The sequence below is a fragment of the Gavialis gangeticus genome, unplaced genomic scaffold, assembly GCF_001723915.1.
Source record: "Gavialis gangeticus isolate Ggan-Ray unplaced genomic scaffold, GavGan_comp1, whole genome shotgun sequence".
NCBI classification, from domain to species: Eukaryota; Metazoa; Chordata; order Crocodylia; family Gavialidae; genus Gavialis; species Gavialis gangeticus.
Window position 1 is genome coordinate 74,278,105 of NW_017729022.1, and position 16,362 is coordinate 74,294,466.

Genomic DNA, 16,362 nt, shown 5'->3' on the forward strand with positions numbered 1-16,362 from the left:
TTTTTTTTTTTTTTTTTTTTTTTTTAAATTCTAGCTTTGCTTTAAACCAAAATCAATAAAAATGGGACTATATATGTTAACCAACCTGGAAAATGCTTTATAATATAAATAATTTTAGGCAATTAAATGCTTTCATCAATAAAATGACATTTTAAGATGTCATGGAAAATTGTTTATGGAAGAGCTTGCCTAAAGTACAGAGGAGCTTATGGAAAAGCTTCCTTAAAGTGCGGGCAAATTATATTTTACAGAACTGTCCTTTCCTCTTGTGGACAGATGCAATCCTTGCATGTTAGTGTAGCTGTTAGGTGGAGCTCAAGGGCAAGACATTATATAGGAAGTCTACTTGAAGCCTGTCTGCATTTTGTTACCACAAATCTTTGGATCTGCTAGTGCAAAGCATAGAAGATTTTGACAGACAAGGAAGGTCTTTCCACTGTGTGTGTGACTGTAGACTGAGAGACTATTTTCACTGGTTCTGGTTCGTGCAGGTAGAGGTATTAGCTGATGGAATTACTTTGCTGTCTCTGTTTGGTATTTCTCTACCTTTCTTCTTTGGTCATTTCCTGTGTGGCATCCTTCATATCAAGTTGGGGTGTAAATGTGCTTAAAGGATGAATATTAGAAGAGAAATAGTGTGTGAGACACTTTTGTTGCTGAGGCTTAGTGCAACAGAATCTGTCTGACATTGATGTTGCCTGGGTTGGATATAAAACGTCTCATTTCATATTTGAAAAAAAGGTTGGGTAGGGAGGGAGCAAAAGTGTTAATGTCAGGCTTTTTCCTGATCTGCTCTAATTTTGTCTTTTCAGATATTGAATATAACTCTGAACAGGCCTCGGATGGCCTTTCGGCAGGGCCCTGTGAATATTGTCTTTGCTATTCGAGATGATCAGAGTTTCTTAAATGGGTCTGAAATCAGTGAGCTGCTGAGGAATCTGTCTGTGGTAGAGTTCAGTTTCTATTTGGGCTTTCCTGTGCAACAAATAGCTGAACGTGAGTACCTCATGTCACTAAGGTTTTAGGTATTTTGCCTCCATAGTTTTGCAGTAACTGGTTACGAAGCTTAATGTTTTTAGCTTCCTGCTTGGTCTTTCCCATACAAATCTCTATAACGGCTCTGCCATTCATTAATTTCTGCATGATATGCAAGATGAAGTTCTGGTCTACCCTAGATCAGATCAAGTAAAAGCCTGCTTGTTGTTCTCCAGTTCCATTCTTCATGGCATCATGAAATGTATTTAAGATAATTCCACATAAGAATTTCCTTGGGACCAAAACCAGTTAAAGCCTGTGCCATTTATTATGATAATTCAAATCATCTTTTTGAGGAAACTCCTGGTCCCCCTTTTCTGTTCTTCTGGTACATATTTCTTTTCTGCTACCAAAGCGATGAGGTATAATAAGGTTTTTGTGTTCTTGCTATTTCCCTGCAGAAATTTGGCTATAATTTGGTCTGATATGAACCACCTGCATGCAACAGTAATTGGATTTAATTATGACAGTGACTCTTGTCCAGGGACAGAATAGGTTTTGCAGCAGCCTGGGAGGACGAAAACAGAAAACTTGTCCACAAGCAGCTAATAATTTAAATTAGTTTGTGAGACCTTAAAAGGCAGTTCTCAAATACTGGGCACTGTTCTCTCAATCAAGAAACTAAAATGAAATGGTGTTGCTTGCTTTTACTGTCCAAAGGTGTTTCTCTTCTTTCTGCATGTTCTAGTTTGGACTCCTGTACCAATTTTTTACTGTTCCTAGTTAAAAAATGTTGTTTTCTTACATTTGACTCTTGTTTGGGCTAGCTTTATCCTTGTGTCCTAGTATGTTGTTTGCTGTATATTTATGGTGGGGGGTGTTGTTTTGATTAAATTCCTTATTTGAAAACCCATATTTCATAGAATCATAGAAGTAGGGTCGGAAGGGACCTTGTAGATCTTCAAGTCCGACCCCCTGCCTGGGCGGGAGAAGAGACTGGACTCAAATGAGTCCAGCCAGGTAGACATCAAGCCTCTTCTTAAAGATCCCTAGGGTAGGAGCCAGCACCACTTCCCTAGGAAGTTGGTTCCAGCTACTAGCTGCCCTAACTGTGAAGTAGTTCTTGTGGATGTCTAATCTAAGCCTACTCTCTAATAATTTGTGTCCATTATTCCTTGTCATGCCAGGGGGCGCTAGGGGAACCAGTGTCTCCCCTAAACCCTTCTGGTCCCCCCTAGTGAGTTTATAGACAGTCACCAGGTCCCCCCTCAGCCTTCTCTTGTGAAGGCTGAACAGGTTTAGGTCCCGCAGTCTTTCAACATAGGATCTGTCCTGTAGTCCCCAGATCATGCGGGTGGCCCTCCTCTGGACCCTTTCAATGTTGTCCACATCCCTCCTGAAATGGGGCGCACAGAACAGGATGCAGTACTCCAGCTGTGGCCTGCAATGGGACTAGGCAATAAAATGAGAACAGAATTTCTTCCAAGACCAGTATATCTTGACAGTCAGGCTGCCCTATGCTTAAAAACCTTATTCAACATGCATTTGTACTGTCTGGCATTTGGGGTTTTATAGTGTTTAAGTGTAATTTTAAAAGCAGCTTTCTTATGGCAGGGGCTGTCTCTCTGTGTGCAAGTGCCTAGCACAATAGGAAAAAATCGCCATAATTAAAAATAAATAATGAAAAGAATGATGGAAAGCTTTCTAGGCTTCCTCCTTGCTTACTGCATCTGTGCAGTGGTCCAGTGGATTGTTTTATTCTTTTACCATGCCACTGCCTGGAGTCAGAGCAGTGGAGATGTGTGTGATGGCTTCTGTGTCCTGGTGAATGCAGGTGTATAATGGCATAGTCAAACATATGGATCAGACTTTTCTGTAGCGGTGTCTTAAAAGACTGAGGATTGTTCACACCTAAAATTTGCTACTCCCAAGTGCCTTTAACGTTAAGTCAGGATTATCTTTCATTACTGTTTCTACCAGCCTGGGGTGGTCTAGCTTGTGCAAACTCGAACACAACAGGAAAAGAGGCTCCATTGTACATGATGGATTTTATCATTTCATCCTGAATAACAAAGTTCCCACAAATTTGCCTATTTTGAACTCTTTAAGAATACCACTTGGGCCACATCAATCCTTGGCTCAGGTTTTTATGCCTGTTTTGAATGGGGGAGGGCCAAATGATATTTTTATATTCTTTTTTAATAATCTGCATTCATTGCTAATCCAGTGTATTTGGATACAGCTAGAGTACCATACTGTATGCCTCAAAGCCCTCACCAATGTCTTATGGATTGTCTGTGATTTTTGGGACTTTAAGAGAAAATTTGAAAACATCTTTCAAATAAGTGCAGACATTTTAAACATTGGGGAGTTTACATCCTGAATATAATGAAATCAAAGGTATGGGAGGCATTACCCAAAGCAAAGGGGACATCTCATCTAAACTAGGCTTGTACATGATTTGAACAAGTTATTCGCTGTAGTTCTATCTGAACATAAAACAACCAGTTTTGATTTGTGCTTTTCTGCTTTGATGTCCATAGCAACAAAAGCTGTTTTATTCCCTGGGTGATAGCATCAGTTGTTCCACCTCCCATGTCAGCAAAGAGCGAGGTTTCTCATGCAGCACAAATCTGATGCCCAAGTGATTATTTCTAAGCTTTGCTTCTAGCCATGGGATCATCAACAGCTTTCTGGTTTTGCTGAGGCACTTCCCTAGGTGTCTTTGTATCTGCCTGCTATAAAGTTTTCCCTACTGAACTGTGGGTATTAATGTCGTTTCATCGAAGGCCTGGAATTTAGGAACAATGTCAGAATTTCAAAAACTGGAATCAAATGACTTATTAAACAAGGAAGTCAAATTTCCCCTTGCTTCATTTTACAGAATGATTTTTTTTTTTTTTTAATGTGTACTAAGGCCCAGACCAACAAAGATACCTACTGGTAGGCACCTAATTTCCTTTGGTTTCAGCTTTGAGGAATGGGGCAAACCTATCTTGTTTGCTTTTGTCCATTTCATTTGATCTGGAGAGCAGTCAAATAATTGCAAGAAATCTGTTCTTAAAAGGCTAACATCTACTTGCAAGATAACTAGCTGGTCAAAAAGCTGCTTATTCATTCTGGAAATTGCATGCGGTCCTTCCCCTTTCTGGTGGCAAGTAATTGGATATTTACTTTTCATGAATGCTGGAATGTGCCTTTACATCCAATTTTTTATACTCCCTAGCATCCTCTTCTGCTCCTTTTGCTGCTTAGTTGCTTGCACTGTTATCCTCCGACTGGTTGGTTGAGGCATTCTAAAGGATTTAATTTTTTTTTAAAATTGGCTGTGTACATGTCTCTATATAATAATGTTTTAAAATATCTTGCATACAAGGACTGATTTATAAGTGCTAGGTGAGCTGAAAACAAATACAAGCTGTTTCAAACTCAAATATAGCCAGTACTACAATATCACTGAAAATCTTGGGCCTTTTTAAACAAATCCTTTGGAGTCTGATTATGATTTCTGTTTGAAAGAAGCAAGCTGTCTCGCTCCTTTTGTTCATTTCGCATCACCTTCTGCTTATAAATCTTACATTGGGTCTGTTATCTGTAGTCCAATATGCATATTCTTTAAACTATATCTTGTTGGATAGGCCTCAGGCAGTACATTGTTAGGCACTTAAGCATGTTTGGCCAGTGCTGTTCTTATTTTGAATAGCTACCTTATGCACAGTGTACTACCTTGTGCAAGAATATTGGCAATGGGAGTGGCCAAGTATGGGAACTGCCAGCATTTTTCTTTTAAATATTTTCAAAGAGTCCAAGGCCATTTTAATAGCTTGCCTATAATAGTGTTATGTTTTATTTCATCCTTTCTGTCCATGTTGCATATCTCTTTAAATTGGATATTGTCAATTAGCTACATCTTAGCACAGCATCTGAGCAGATTCCCATTTGGTTAGGGTTTTCAGGTGCTGTTGCAATACAACTAGCCAAAAAAAATAAGTTTTGTATTTCATACAGTTAACTGCTACGAAGAAATCTGTTGCACTCTTTCCAGCCCCAAGCATCCAAATCCCGAGTCAGGCCTGCAAAATTACAAGGTTGCCTTAAAATATTTTAATAATAACTTCTCTCCTTTTTATGTTACTCCTGTGGTCTCAAGGTTTTCTCCATAATTGAGAAGACTAGAAATATTTGAGAGAAATTCTCTTATTCACCTGATTTCAGTGTCTGGGACTTTAGACACCATACCAAATATGAGATTTGCCATAAACTCATGAATGTTGGAAAAACCTGACAGCTCTATAGATTCTGTTTAAAAATACATTCCATCAAGTGAAAGGCTTCTTTTCTCCAAACACCATGCAGTTTTAACAGGTTAAAACTAATGTTCCAGATGTGGCACGGTTTGGATGTAAGCTGGAACAGGAAACTGGAACCACTTAAATGGCACTGAGTTATGATCTCCTGCTGCCCATGGTTAGAGGGCAGATGTCCATTCTTTTCCTGGCATGTTTAACTGATTGTTAATATTTCTACTTGATTTTGGCCATGAAGAGCTGTATTCTCTTCCTCAACCAGTCATCAGTGAGTCGCCTGGAATCATCCGTAGCAGAGCCTGTTCCTACTAGTGCAAAAATCTCACTTCACATTTAGCTGAGGAAGAAGAATTGGTATAATGGGCTTTACTTTACACTTCTAGGAGCAAAGACCTCAGGGTGACAAGTTTGAAATATTTTACGTTATTAATCCTGACCACTTTAGACGGCTCCTTTTTTTTCAGACTTCAGTTGGAGAATATGCATCAACAGCAGTGTCTTTCTGTTGCTTATGGAGAAGACCAAGGATTGTGCTGTATAACAAAGAAGTACATTTTCAGGGACAATTATGAAACAGTTTCTCTTTTATTTTTGTGCTGTTGAGCTTTTGCAAATGTTTTCTCTCCCATTCTTTTTTTCAGCCTTTCATTACCCTAAACTTAACGTGTCTCAGTTGATGAAATCTTCGTGGGTGAGAACAGGTATGTATGGTCCATACGGGGAAAAAGCTGTGTGGTTATTTTTGTTAGCCAGGACATGCATAATATTTGAGGGTGTTTTCTGTTTAGGACTGAATGTACTCCAAAACCAAAAGCATAAAGAGTTGGAATTTCTGTGAAAAATGCACTTGGCTTGTCCAGAACAAACGCGAGAAATCCCTTGTTTTATCGGTTCAAAATATTAATACATGTCTAAAATGCAGAAACATGCACATCCAGGTAGAGAGAGGACATTATATACCCTAGATGCTTTATAGGTTGCAGATCAATTTTTAGAATAATTTTTACCTTCAGTAACAACTTTCTTTTTAAAAGTTACCTTGTACCAAATTACACAAGGCTATACCACAGAGTGAGACTGGATACCATATGTGTGAAATTTTTTTTAAGAACATTAATTGAAGCAGTTGCATCACATTTCATTGATTTATTCCCACAACTCATTTCTTCCAAATCACCTCTGATCCAAGTCAGCTCGCCATTTAATTTGCCCTGAATGTAATTATCAGAGCTGGTTGAGTTCTCCCAGCTGGTCAGAAATCAGGCTGCTGTGTTTGGATCTGCTAAGCTTTTTTGTCTGCTTCATAATCTGATTCATCTTGAGGACAGTCCAGTTACCGCCTCTGGCCCTGCAAGCTCATTCTTGAGGTGTGCGGTCCCCTCTGGATGACCCTTCTCAGAAGTGGATCTTTTCTTTCCAGATGTCCTTCACCAGTTGCTCCAGCCTATTCTTTCTCAGATCTGCACTTGAATATATTCCAGTTAGGTGTTTAAGCCCTTAGAGGTGTGTAGCAATTATAGGAAGAGACCCAGAGGTTTTGCAGAGTAACCTTTTAGTCACAAACCAAAATCAGAGTTTGCCCAAGCCTAACAGCATAGTGGGCTAGAATGTCAAGGCATGCCAGTTTCCGTAGTCAGAGGCACACAAAGAAATTACAAGGATAGCATAGCCTGAATAATCATTTGCCCATTTGCCACTGGGTCAACTGGGAGCAACCTTTGCCACAAGTCTGAAGTGGAGTTTAAATTCATGTCCCTGAGTCCATAGCAAACTACCTCATTCATTCTGTCACCATGTCCCCAGAAACTTCTTCAGTGTACATATGCACATACATATGTGAGCATTCTCACTCCCCACAGCCCACTCTCCCCTTCATAAAAGAAGCACCAAGATTTATAGATTCATACAAAAACTCTACTTTGAGAATCCTAACTACTGTGTGGGTCTGGATTTTTGTTCCCCATCCTTTCAGAACCCGCAAGCCCTTTTCCTCTTTTGCTTGGCCTTTTATATTTGTTCTGTCCATCCATGCAGCAAATTCTTAGCTTCCTCAGGTTCAGCAATCAAATGGTTGCCTCCAGCTCAGAAATCACATTCCATTGCGTTTCCTGAACTTCCTTGAATTTGACTTTTTTTTAATCCAGTTATAACATCTTATTTTTTGGGTTCTGAGGAATTTCTGCTTCTCCAACCCTGCAAATAATCTGGGGAGAAGAGCCAGTTTCCTTCTGCTTAGCCAGTCTTTTTAATATTTACATTGTATTGGAAGGGTAAAGTCATTCCATATTAATGACTCCTTTGATTGTTCTACAGCTGTTTCCAGAAAGGGATTGTGATAGATGGCATGGTCCTTGTCTACAAATGATTGATTTAATGTATGCCAAGGGTTAGAGTTCATAAAATCGATCAGAATTCATAAGCTGTACATAGATTCCCCAAACAATCCCATTTTTCATGAAATAGGAGAGTGCCGTTTCTAGAACTGTGCTTCTCAATTGCAGACTAAAACTCCTGCTATTATTCATAATTTGATCAAGCCACATTAAAAAGAAAGCAAAGCAAGTCTTTTCTTTATTTGATGCATTTAATTGCTTTTGATCACAGACTACTTATATTGCCATCTAATTCTGCCACACTAGGTTTGTGTGTAGAATTGGTAAAAAGATCCAATTTTGCGGGGGAGAGGCAGTTTTGATAGTGTTTCATAGTTTTGTGAAATGGCCAGTTAATTTTTTTGTTCATTTTCTTTTTAGTGAAAATCAGAAACCAAACATTGAAAGCTTGATTATTTGAAGAATATTATTGGTTTTAAAAGTGGAAAGCAAAGCGAAAATATTTTTACAAATCAAATAAAAAAAAAAAAAAACAAAAAAAAAAAAAAAAAAACCAAAACAAAAACAAGTTACTGGTGCTTTTCAGCTCTTTAGTGGAGAATTCTAAAGAACGCAGCTGAATTTATTTTCTTGCAGATACTTAAATCCATGGAGAGCAATTTTTGTTTGCTGCTTTTTTAATGTTGTTTAGTATCCTTTAGTTGAGCTTCTATGCATTCATTCTAACCCATGTCTTACCCTATCTTTGCCACACTTAGTAAAAGCCTTCATTTGTTTTATGTTCTCATGTGTCATTCCTGGATGAAGCCACTGAGTGTTGGATGCTCCAGTGACTTGGAGAGCCTTCAGGGTGATGGTGTGGTTGTCACAGCTACTAATGCTAACAATTTTTTTTGCACTGCTGCTCAACCACGCTTACATAAATACCTGTCACAGGCCAGATAGACTTACACTTTTAAAATACGCTATCATCTTTCTATTTTCTTTTTCAATCTCACTTTTTCTTTCTTGTTTCTTTCTCTTATCCTTGCCCACTCCTGACTCCATGACTTTTGAATCAAAATAAAATGATGATTGAAAGTAGTGTTGGAAGTGATTACATCCCTGAATTTCTTTTCAATGTCCACAGTTGTCTTGGAAGCAAGATTGCTCAATGATTGCTAGGACTGCTCTGATCCAGAAATATCCTCAGTGTTTTTGTTTGTTTTTATATTAATTCTTCTATCAAATTAATGAATTAATTAATTAATTAATTATCTTAATTCTTCTACCAACTTAATTATATTAATCCTTCTACCAAAGACCAGAATTGCAATATGCAACATCTAGCTGGGTTGGGTGAGGAATTCCCACATCAGCATTTCAATGCTAATCTTAAATAGTCCAGCAGAGGTCAGTAGAGAATGATCCAAGACTTGCATTTGACCATTGCACAGACGACACTGAGAACTTGTTTTACTGATTTGCTTATTCTTGGATTGCTTTCTTCCAAACGTAGTTCTCCTGGGTGTCATCGACCAGCGAATTCAGGAGGACGTGTTTCAGGCTGAGATGGAGAGGAAACTGGCTCAGCTGCTGAATGAAGCTTTGACCAGAGGGCGAATATGGAGGCGGGCCAGTTTTGTAGGGAGCAATATTGTGCAGGTACTGAATGTTTGGAGCTAGAGCCGAGGATGAGAAAATGAGGGGAATAAACAACTGAAATAGTAAATAATACCTAGCATCTGAGCAGAGCTAAGATGAAAAATAAATGCACAATACAGTTGCTTTGTAACTAGTATTCACATAAGGTGTTGCAAGTCATCTGGAAAGCCAGGTAGATTTGCACCTAACTAAATCAGCGAGCAGTGTACAGTATAAGCTTTTGTAAGCAGTGAGTTTACTTCATTAGATCACGTGAAGGGACTGCAGTAAAAAGAATTGCTAAATAGAAAGCAGTGATTAGAACACAAAGGTGAGGGAAGCGGGGAGCAAAAAGAAGAGGGCTCTGCTGAGAGAGGCAAGGTGGATAGGAAGTAAAGAGGAATATCAAAGCAGTTACCCTACTGAGGGATATAGGGTTTACAAAAGCTAGTCCAGGGATAAGAATCTGTAGTTTTGGGTTAAACCATAATTGATACAGTCCAGTCTGTGGATGATTTCTTGTTCCGCAATATCCTATTGAAGTTCACTTTAAAAGTGGTGTTGTCTAAGAACAACCACTCTGAGTGATGAAATTGCTGCTTTCTCTTTAGCAGCTCTGCTTCCTGCAGTCCCTTCATAGCATCTAGTGGAGTAGGCCCTCTGCTTATGAATGTTTATACTATACATCTCTGATTTAGCTAGTCTATAAAGGTGCAAATTTACCCTGCCTCCTACCTGACTTGGCTAATATTGCTAACCTACCTCTCTCTACAAGTCATCTAGCCATTCTGTTCTCCTTACCAACTGTAAGTGGTAATGGCAGTTGAAACCATTGGAAGCTTTAAGTAGTTATAAAGTAAATCACATGATTTCTTTGAGGATTGTTTTTAAAAAATGCTTAATAAAATTCAGCCTAATATGAAAACTGAGCATGTTTGTAATTTGACTGAGATGCTCTGCAAAGGATGATAATGCCCCTTTGAATCAAAGGATGTCTTGTTAGAGCAGCTGTTATGCAGCTCTCTCAATACTTCTAGATACTCAGGAGTATTTTGTAGTGTATAACTATGAAATAGGATAATGTGCTTGAACTCTGGGTGGCACAATTGTCATGCAGTTAAGGTATCTTGTTAAAAAAAAGAACATACTCCACCCTTTCACTGCTTCCAGGTCATAAGAGTTGCAGTGAAAGACAGTATTAATTGTGCCAAACTTTATACACAAGCCACCTTCTGTCATACTCTGGTTCTGTTTTATGCTTTCATCATAAACAGTGGTTTCCACTTGTGGGGGAAGGGGAGGGTCAGGGGCTGGAAGCCAAGTTCTTAACTGCAAAAATTTGAAAATTTACCTTGCTGTAAGCTCCAAGCTCTCCTATATGTTTCCTTATCACCCAGATCAACACACTGAAATTCAATCTACCTTGTTTAATGTGGAAACTGTTTAAAAAGACTTTTTGTTACCTAATCCATCAACAGCTGACCTCACAGTTGTCATCGTGGCAGTTCAGAGTCATCACCTTCATTCAGTATAACCCTACAGTTTCCCCTCCCACTTTAATCTCCAGATGTTCAACTTTTTTTTCCCCTCTCCTTCTCCACACCCTCCTTCCCCCAAAACATCTGTTTTAACGTTAGGGGTTTTTGTTGTTTTTTTTCCTTTTGCACAGATGCAATTCGTGTGAATACAGTGTTTGTTTTGGATTTTTCATTCCCAATGTACTCTTGTGTGTGTTATATTGTATTCCTCTATTCTGCCTCTGAGTATAAATAAAATAAGCCTTGTGTTGCCCACAAAAGATGCTACCATATGTAAAATACATAGGCTGCATGTAAGAAGTTACTGTTTTATTGTTTAGGTCAGTGGTGTTCAACCTTTTTGCCTAGCAGGCCAGATGGGTAGTGCTCATTACATCTGTGGGCTGGATCCAGATGGCAGTCCTTATCTGGCATGTGGCAGTCATGACAGGGCCTCATCCTGGCCATGGTGGGGCAGAGGGTGGCAGGGGGCATCCTGGCAGGGGCCTTGGCCCTGCAGGATGGAGGGAAAGGGGGCTTGACCTGGCCCTATGGAGGAAAGGGGACATGGCTGGGCCTCAACCTAGACCCACTGGGGGAGAGGGAGAGGAAGGCAGGGAAGGTAGGGTGTGGGCCAACCTAATCCAGCCCAGGGTGGGAAGGGATGTGACTCAAGGCTTATCCAGATGTAGGGGTGTGAGGAGGGGGCATAACCTGGCCTCAACCTGCTGCACAGGGCTTGGGGTTTGGAAATTTGTCAGTGGGGGAGGGTGGCTGTATTTATTGTCACTACTCCCCTGCTGCTAAATTTTCCAGTCCATGGGGATCTCCACAAGCTGGATTCCTATGGCTCCATGAGCTGCATTTGGCTTGCAGGAGATTGAGCACCTCTGGTTTAGGCAATAGAGCACCAGTTGTTGTGTATTGTTTGCATGCACCGGTGTCTGAGAAATCCCTTTCTAGTTTAGAGTAAAGCATTGATTGGGTGACAATCCAATGCTCATGGAGATGGTTTTACTTCGGTGTGTGATGCATTCTGTGGGCCAGGCCTTGCCTGCTTAATCCTAATAACTCCCCCCACCCATCTTTTTGTACCACTGTGCTTGTGCAAAGGGGCTATAAAGTTTCCATAACTGGGCAACTGTACAATACAACTAGTACAATCTCCCCCACACTCCACAACAGCAGCTCTGCCTCTTAAGTACTCCATCACTCCCTTTAGTTATGTATGCCAACCCTGCACAGCAGTAATACAGATATTATTACAGTAATTGGTGAAAAGATATGAGAAAGTGCAAGGGAAAAGATTCCATATTTTGGCATGGAACTTGGGGTATATGGTAACTGTAATGTGGTAAGGTGTGTGCCTGTGAGTGAAGAAGAGGGTCTGTCTGTGGCTTAACTTCTCATTTCTTTGCTCTTGCAGGTTAGTGACAGGTATGTTGTTTACATACCAGTCAGAACTGCTTCATGGCAATGCTGTGCATGTTTATATTCATGTATTTCCAACACCTTTGTGTGATCATAGGAAAGAAGGCTAAAGGGACTTCATCTGCCTTGTTCAGGGTAGCAGTCTTTAAGAGGCCCTTAAAGCCACCAGATATGCAGTCTCTAAAGCCTTCCAGCTGGTTATTATACACAGATCAACACTCTCTGTTTTTGTGCAGCATTCATACAAATGTTTCACGAAGCATTTCACATATTATGATTGCCTCATTCAAATACAGGCCCACAGGCATGATGTAGGTTACGTTGTATCATGCAGACTTAGGGCAATGCCATGAGACATGTTTTATGAATAGTCTGTCACATCAGTTCACATACTGTTTAAAAAAAAAACAAAAAAAAAAACTACCAGAAGCTTATATTAAGATGCTTAATTTATATTGCTTTCAAATGTCACCTTTCAAGTTTTATTTCAAATCTGATCTTTTGAAACCTGGGAGAAGGGGGAGTGAATCCTATTAACGAGTAGCAGTTGGGATAAAGTGGCATAAAGAATGGCAACTGGCACAAAGTGGCAAAAGAAATGGAAAACTATAGAAATTAAATAACATTGGACAGTTAATATTTAAGTATCCAAACATTATTTGAGGAAATAATATTTACAAAGGCATGATAACACTTTATCACTGAGTTCATTTTTTAAAATATAAAGCACAGGTTCATTTTCTTTATTTTGTATAAATGGACTGTGTCCCAAATTACTTGCAGATTATGTGCTGTTGAAGATAAGGTTTTCTGAGGATTTTGAGGTTTTTTATATGGACCCTTTAAGAATTTTGCTGTCCAGTTTTTGTTTTTTTTGGTGGAGCCCGGTGGCTAATTTTCACTGCTCCAGTGGCTGCCTCAACTGGCAAGCTAGCAATACCAGTATTTTCCAGTCTGAGAATCTGTTTGGTGGGCCAGCATGGTGCTTCGTCAGACCATAGAGCTGGCAACAAGGAACTTGAGGACCTGTCCAGCATTAGGACGTCTTCCTTGGGGTGGGTGTCTGAGAGAAACAGTAGTGCACCTCACAGTATTTTTTTTTCCCCCTTCAGCTCCAGACAAGTCCTCAGGCTTTTGGTTGCTATCCCTATCTGAACAACCACTCTGATTTGGCAAACCAAATTTCCAGCTAGCAGAACAGAGGCTTGCTGCTTGGGGCATCTGCCAGAGGAAATGACCTTGTCATTGGACTCCTTATACAAATTCACTTGCTAGTTACTTCCTCCAAGTATAATAAGGGTCTACCTATGTGGATCAAATGGTAGGACAAGGACCTATATTTCAACTTGGATGACTACTCAATATAATAACAACAACAACAAATGCTGCAACAAGATTACTTAAGGACAGAGGCTGGAAACAGATGTTGCCTTTGTGATGCCATAAAAAGCAAACAGATATCCATGCTTCTTGTCGCACCACATGCCTACATTTGTAACCATGACAACAGGTAAAAAAATTGTGCCACTTTTTTTTTTCTTCTTTTTTGCAGTGGATGTCTGTTTGCTTTATGGTGGGGAGAGCACAGGCCGCCTGGAGTATGCACACTTTCTAGCCCCCTAGGCAGGTGCTTCTGGAGCTTCAGGGGCCCGATTCTGTGTGCCCCAGGAATTTCTCTGCAGAATCAGGTCCATGAAGCCCTAGGGATGCATTTGAGTTTCCCAGCTTGTGGAGGTGCCCCTTGGGAATCTCCCAGTGCCCTGACTCAAGACAACAGGTGACACCTGTCACCCAGTGAAGTGGATCAGCTGTGAGGGGACACATCCTGGCACAGCTGATCCCATTCCAAGGATGACATCTGTTCATAGCCACAGATAACAGCCTTTAACTTCACCAGTATTTCCTGACTCTGTAGGTTTATGCAATAACTTGCTCTACCCAAAGACAGACTGTGTATATATGTGTATTGCCCATTTCCCATATGCTTCATGTTGCAGTGTCTACTAAGGAGGACCAGGGTTCAGCTTGACTTAATTGCATAAGTGCTTAAATCTCTCTCTCTGTCTCTGTTTCTCCCTCTCTTTTTAAAAATAAAGCAGAAAAAAAATTTTTTTTGGTTATTTTTACTGACAGATATACATATTTCAAAGGGAAAAAAATCTTGCTATTCTTGGATTTCAAATAACCTGCAGTTTAATCCTGAACGTATCCATTTGTAGCATCTTTACTGATGAATTGGCCATTGACTATGGGATCCCATTGGCTCATGACACAGTGCAAATGTTTTGTTAGTTCAGAATGCTTTGAGTTCTTCCATCACCTGGATTTTTCTACAATTTATGGACTAGAGCTGGTTACCACAGTAACACTAGTCACTGACCTATGTACTCTTTTGAAAACTTTTTTTTTGCAATTAAATTTTAGTGGCACTGGAACAAAGTTAAGCTTTTATTCTTTAGAAGTTGAAACATGTAGACTAGGCTGAATGATTTTTTTTCTATTTGTTTATATTGTATTGAAATTTTTGCTTTTTCACACAGTTCCTCTCCTTTCTTATCCTTTGTGCTCAAAGCTTCAATATAAAATGCTTCTTAATGCATGAAAAGCATTCCCATTTGTCTGGCAAACTGGATTTCTATGCATGTTTGATGCTTTTAGCGCTGTAAAGGACAGACCTTCAAAACCTGTAAGACAAAAATTTGGAATGTTACAAAAGACATAAAATGGATAAATGACACAAAGCTCAATGCACAGAAAGCACAGATCAATTTTTCTGTCTTCTGTCCTTTTGTATTGTGAAATAGATCTATAAATGCTTTGGATGGAAGGAGGTGTATGCAGCCAGGTCACTCGGAGTTCAGTGAAAGTAAATATTGATGACCACACCTGACAAATAAGGAAGGGAGGCACAAATAGTGTTGCTATTTCAGTGTTAACTGCACCTTTAACTCACTTGGGTGTCTTTGAGGAAACCCCACAAAGATTTCTTCCCCTCCAAACTGGAGAGTTAGTATGTATCCTTCTGCAATATACTATGATTGCCCCAGCATCTGTAAGACTGCTCTCAGAGGGGATACAGTCAACCTGAATAAGAAGTGGCATAGCATGTAAAATTATTACCAGACAGAGCATCTAAGTCTTGAGTGGCTAGTCTCTTTTTGCTGCAAGCTGTTACTGAACTCTCCCCCATCACTTCTGCAATGACCCCAAATTAAGGTAGAGTTGAACAAATTATATTAATCTAATTGGATCATTGAAAGAGTCAGAACAATAGTGATGTGCTCAGACCATAAATGGAAGTGATGCTACTGGATATTCAAATTAAGCAGATCTAGGTATCTTTACTTTCTTTGCTGATACTATTTTTCCATCTTCATTTGAAGACTGGTTGCTTAGTAGTAGGCAGAAGGGGTGAAGGACGCAGAATGAGAGGAACAACTTTTTTATTAGGATCCCTTTTATCTTTTTACTGTAAATTTGTCCATCTTGTTAGATAAATAATAAAATCTCTTAAATATAAATTGCCTTTTGTTGCTAGGTAGAATACGAAATATATAGGATATAATCATGATCTCTTTACCCTTGCGCCCAGTAATACTTCTCTATTTTGCGAGGTAATTCTGTCATGCTTTGTATTAAGGTGAGATGTTAGAGCAACTTCAGCTCCCACATTGCATTGAAATCTAACTCACAGGTTTCATAGTTTCATAGTTTCTAGGGTAGGAAGGGACCTGAGCAGATCATCTAGTCCGACCCCCTGCCATGGCAGGAAAGAGTACTGGGGTCAAACGACCCCAGCAAGGTGTACATCTAACCTCCTCTTAAAAACCCCCAGGGTAGGAGCCTGCACCACCTCTCTTGGAAGTTGGTTCCAGATCCTAGCCGCCCTGACTGTGAAGTAGCACTTCCTGATATCTAACCTAAACCTACCCTCTGCCAGCTTGTGACCGTTATTCCTGGTCACTCCTGGCAGTGCTCGGGGGAACAGCGACTCCCCCAATGCCTGCTGATCCCCCCTGACTAGTTTATAACAGGCCACAAGATCCCCCCTCAGCCTTCTCTTGTGGAGGCTGAACAGGTTCGGGTCCCGTAGCCTCTCCTCACAGGGCCTGCCCTGCTGTCCCCTGATCATGCGAGTGGCCCTCCTCTGGACCCTCTCCATGCTGTCCACATCCC

The 16,362-nt window shown here is 40.1% G+C and overlaps 1 protein-coding gene across 6 annotated transcripts in view; it reads left to right on the forward strand.

Annotated features, from left to right (window-relative positions):
• Positions 1 to 16,362, forward strand: part of KIAA1549 (KIAA1549 ortholog) — a 283,671-nt gene that overhangs the window by 170,784 nt on the left and 96,525 nt on the right. For all 6 annotated transcript variants that reach the window (XM_019515386.1, XM_019515387.1, XM_019515389.1 and 3 more), the window contains exons 7-9: positions 813 to 996; positions 5,924 to 5,983; positions 9,114 to 9,259. In XM_019515386.1, coding sequence (XP_019370931.1) covers positions 813 to 996; positions 5,924 to 5,983; positions 9,114 to 9,259 — 390 coding nt within the window. The remainder of the gene's footprint in view (positions 1 to 812; positions 997 to 5,923; positions 5,984 to 9,113; positions 9,260 to 16,362) is intronic.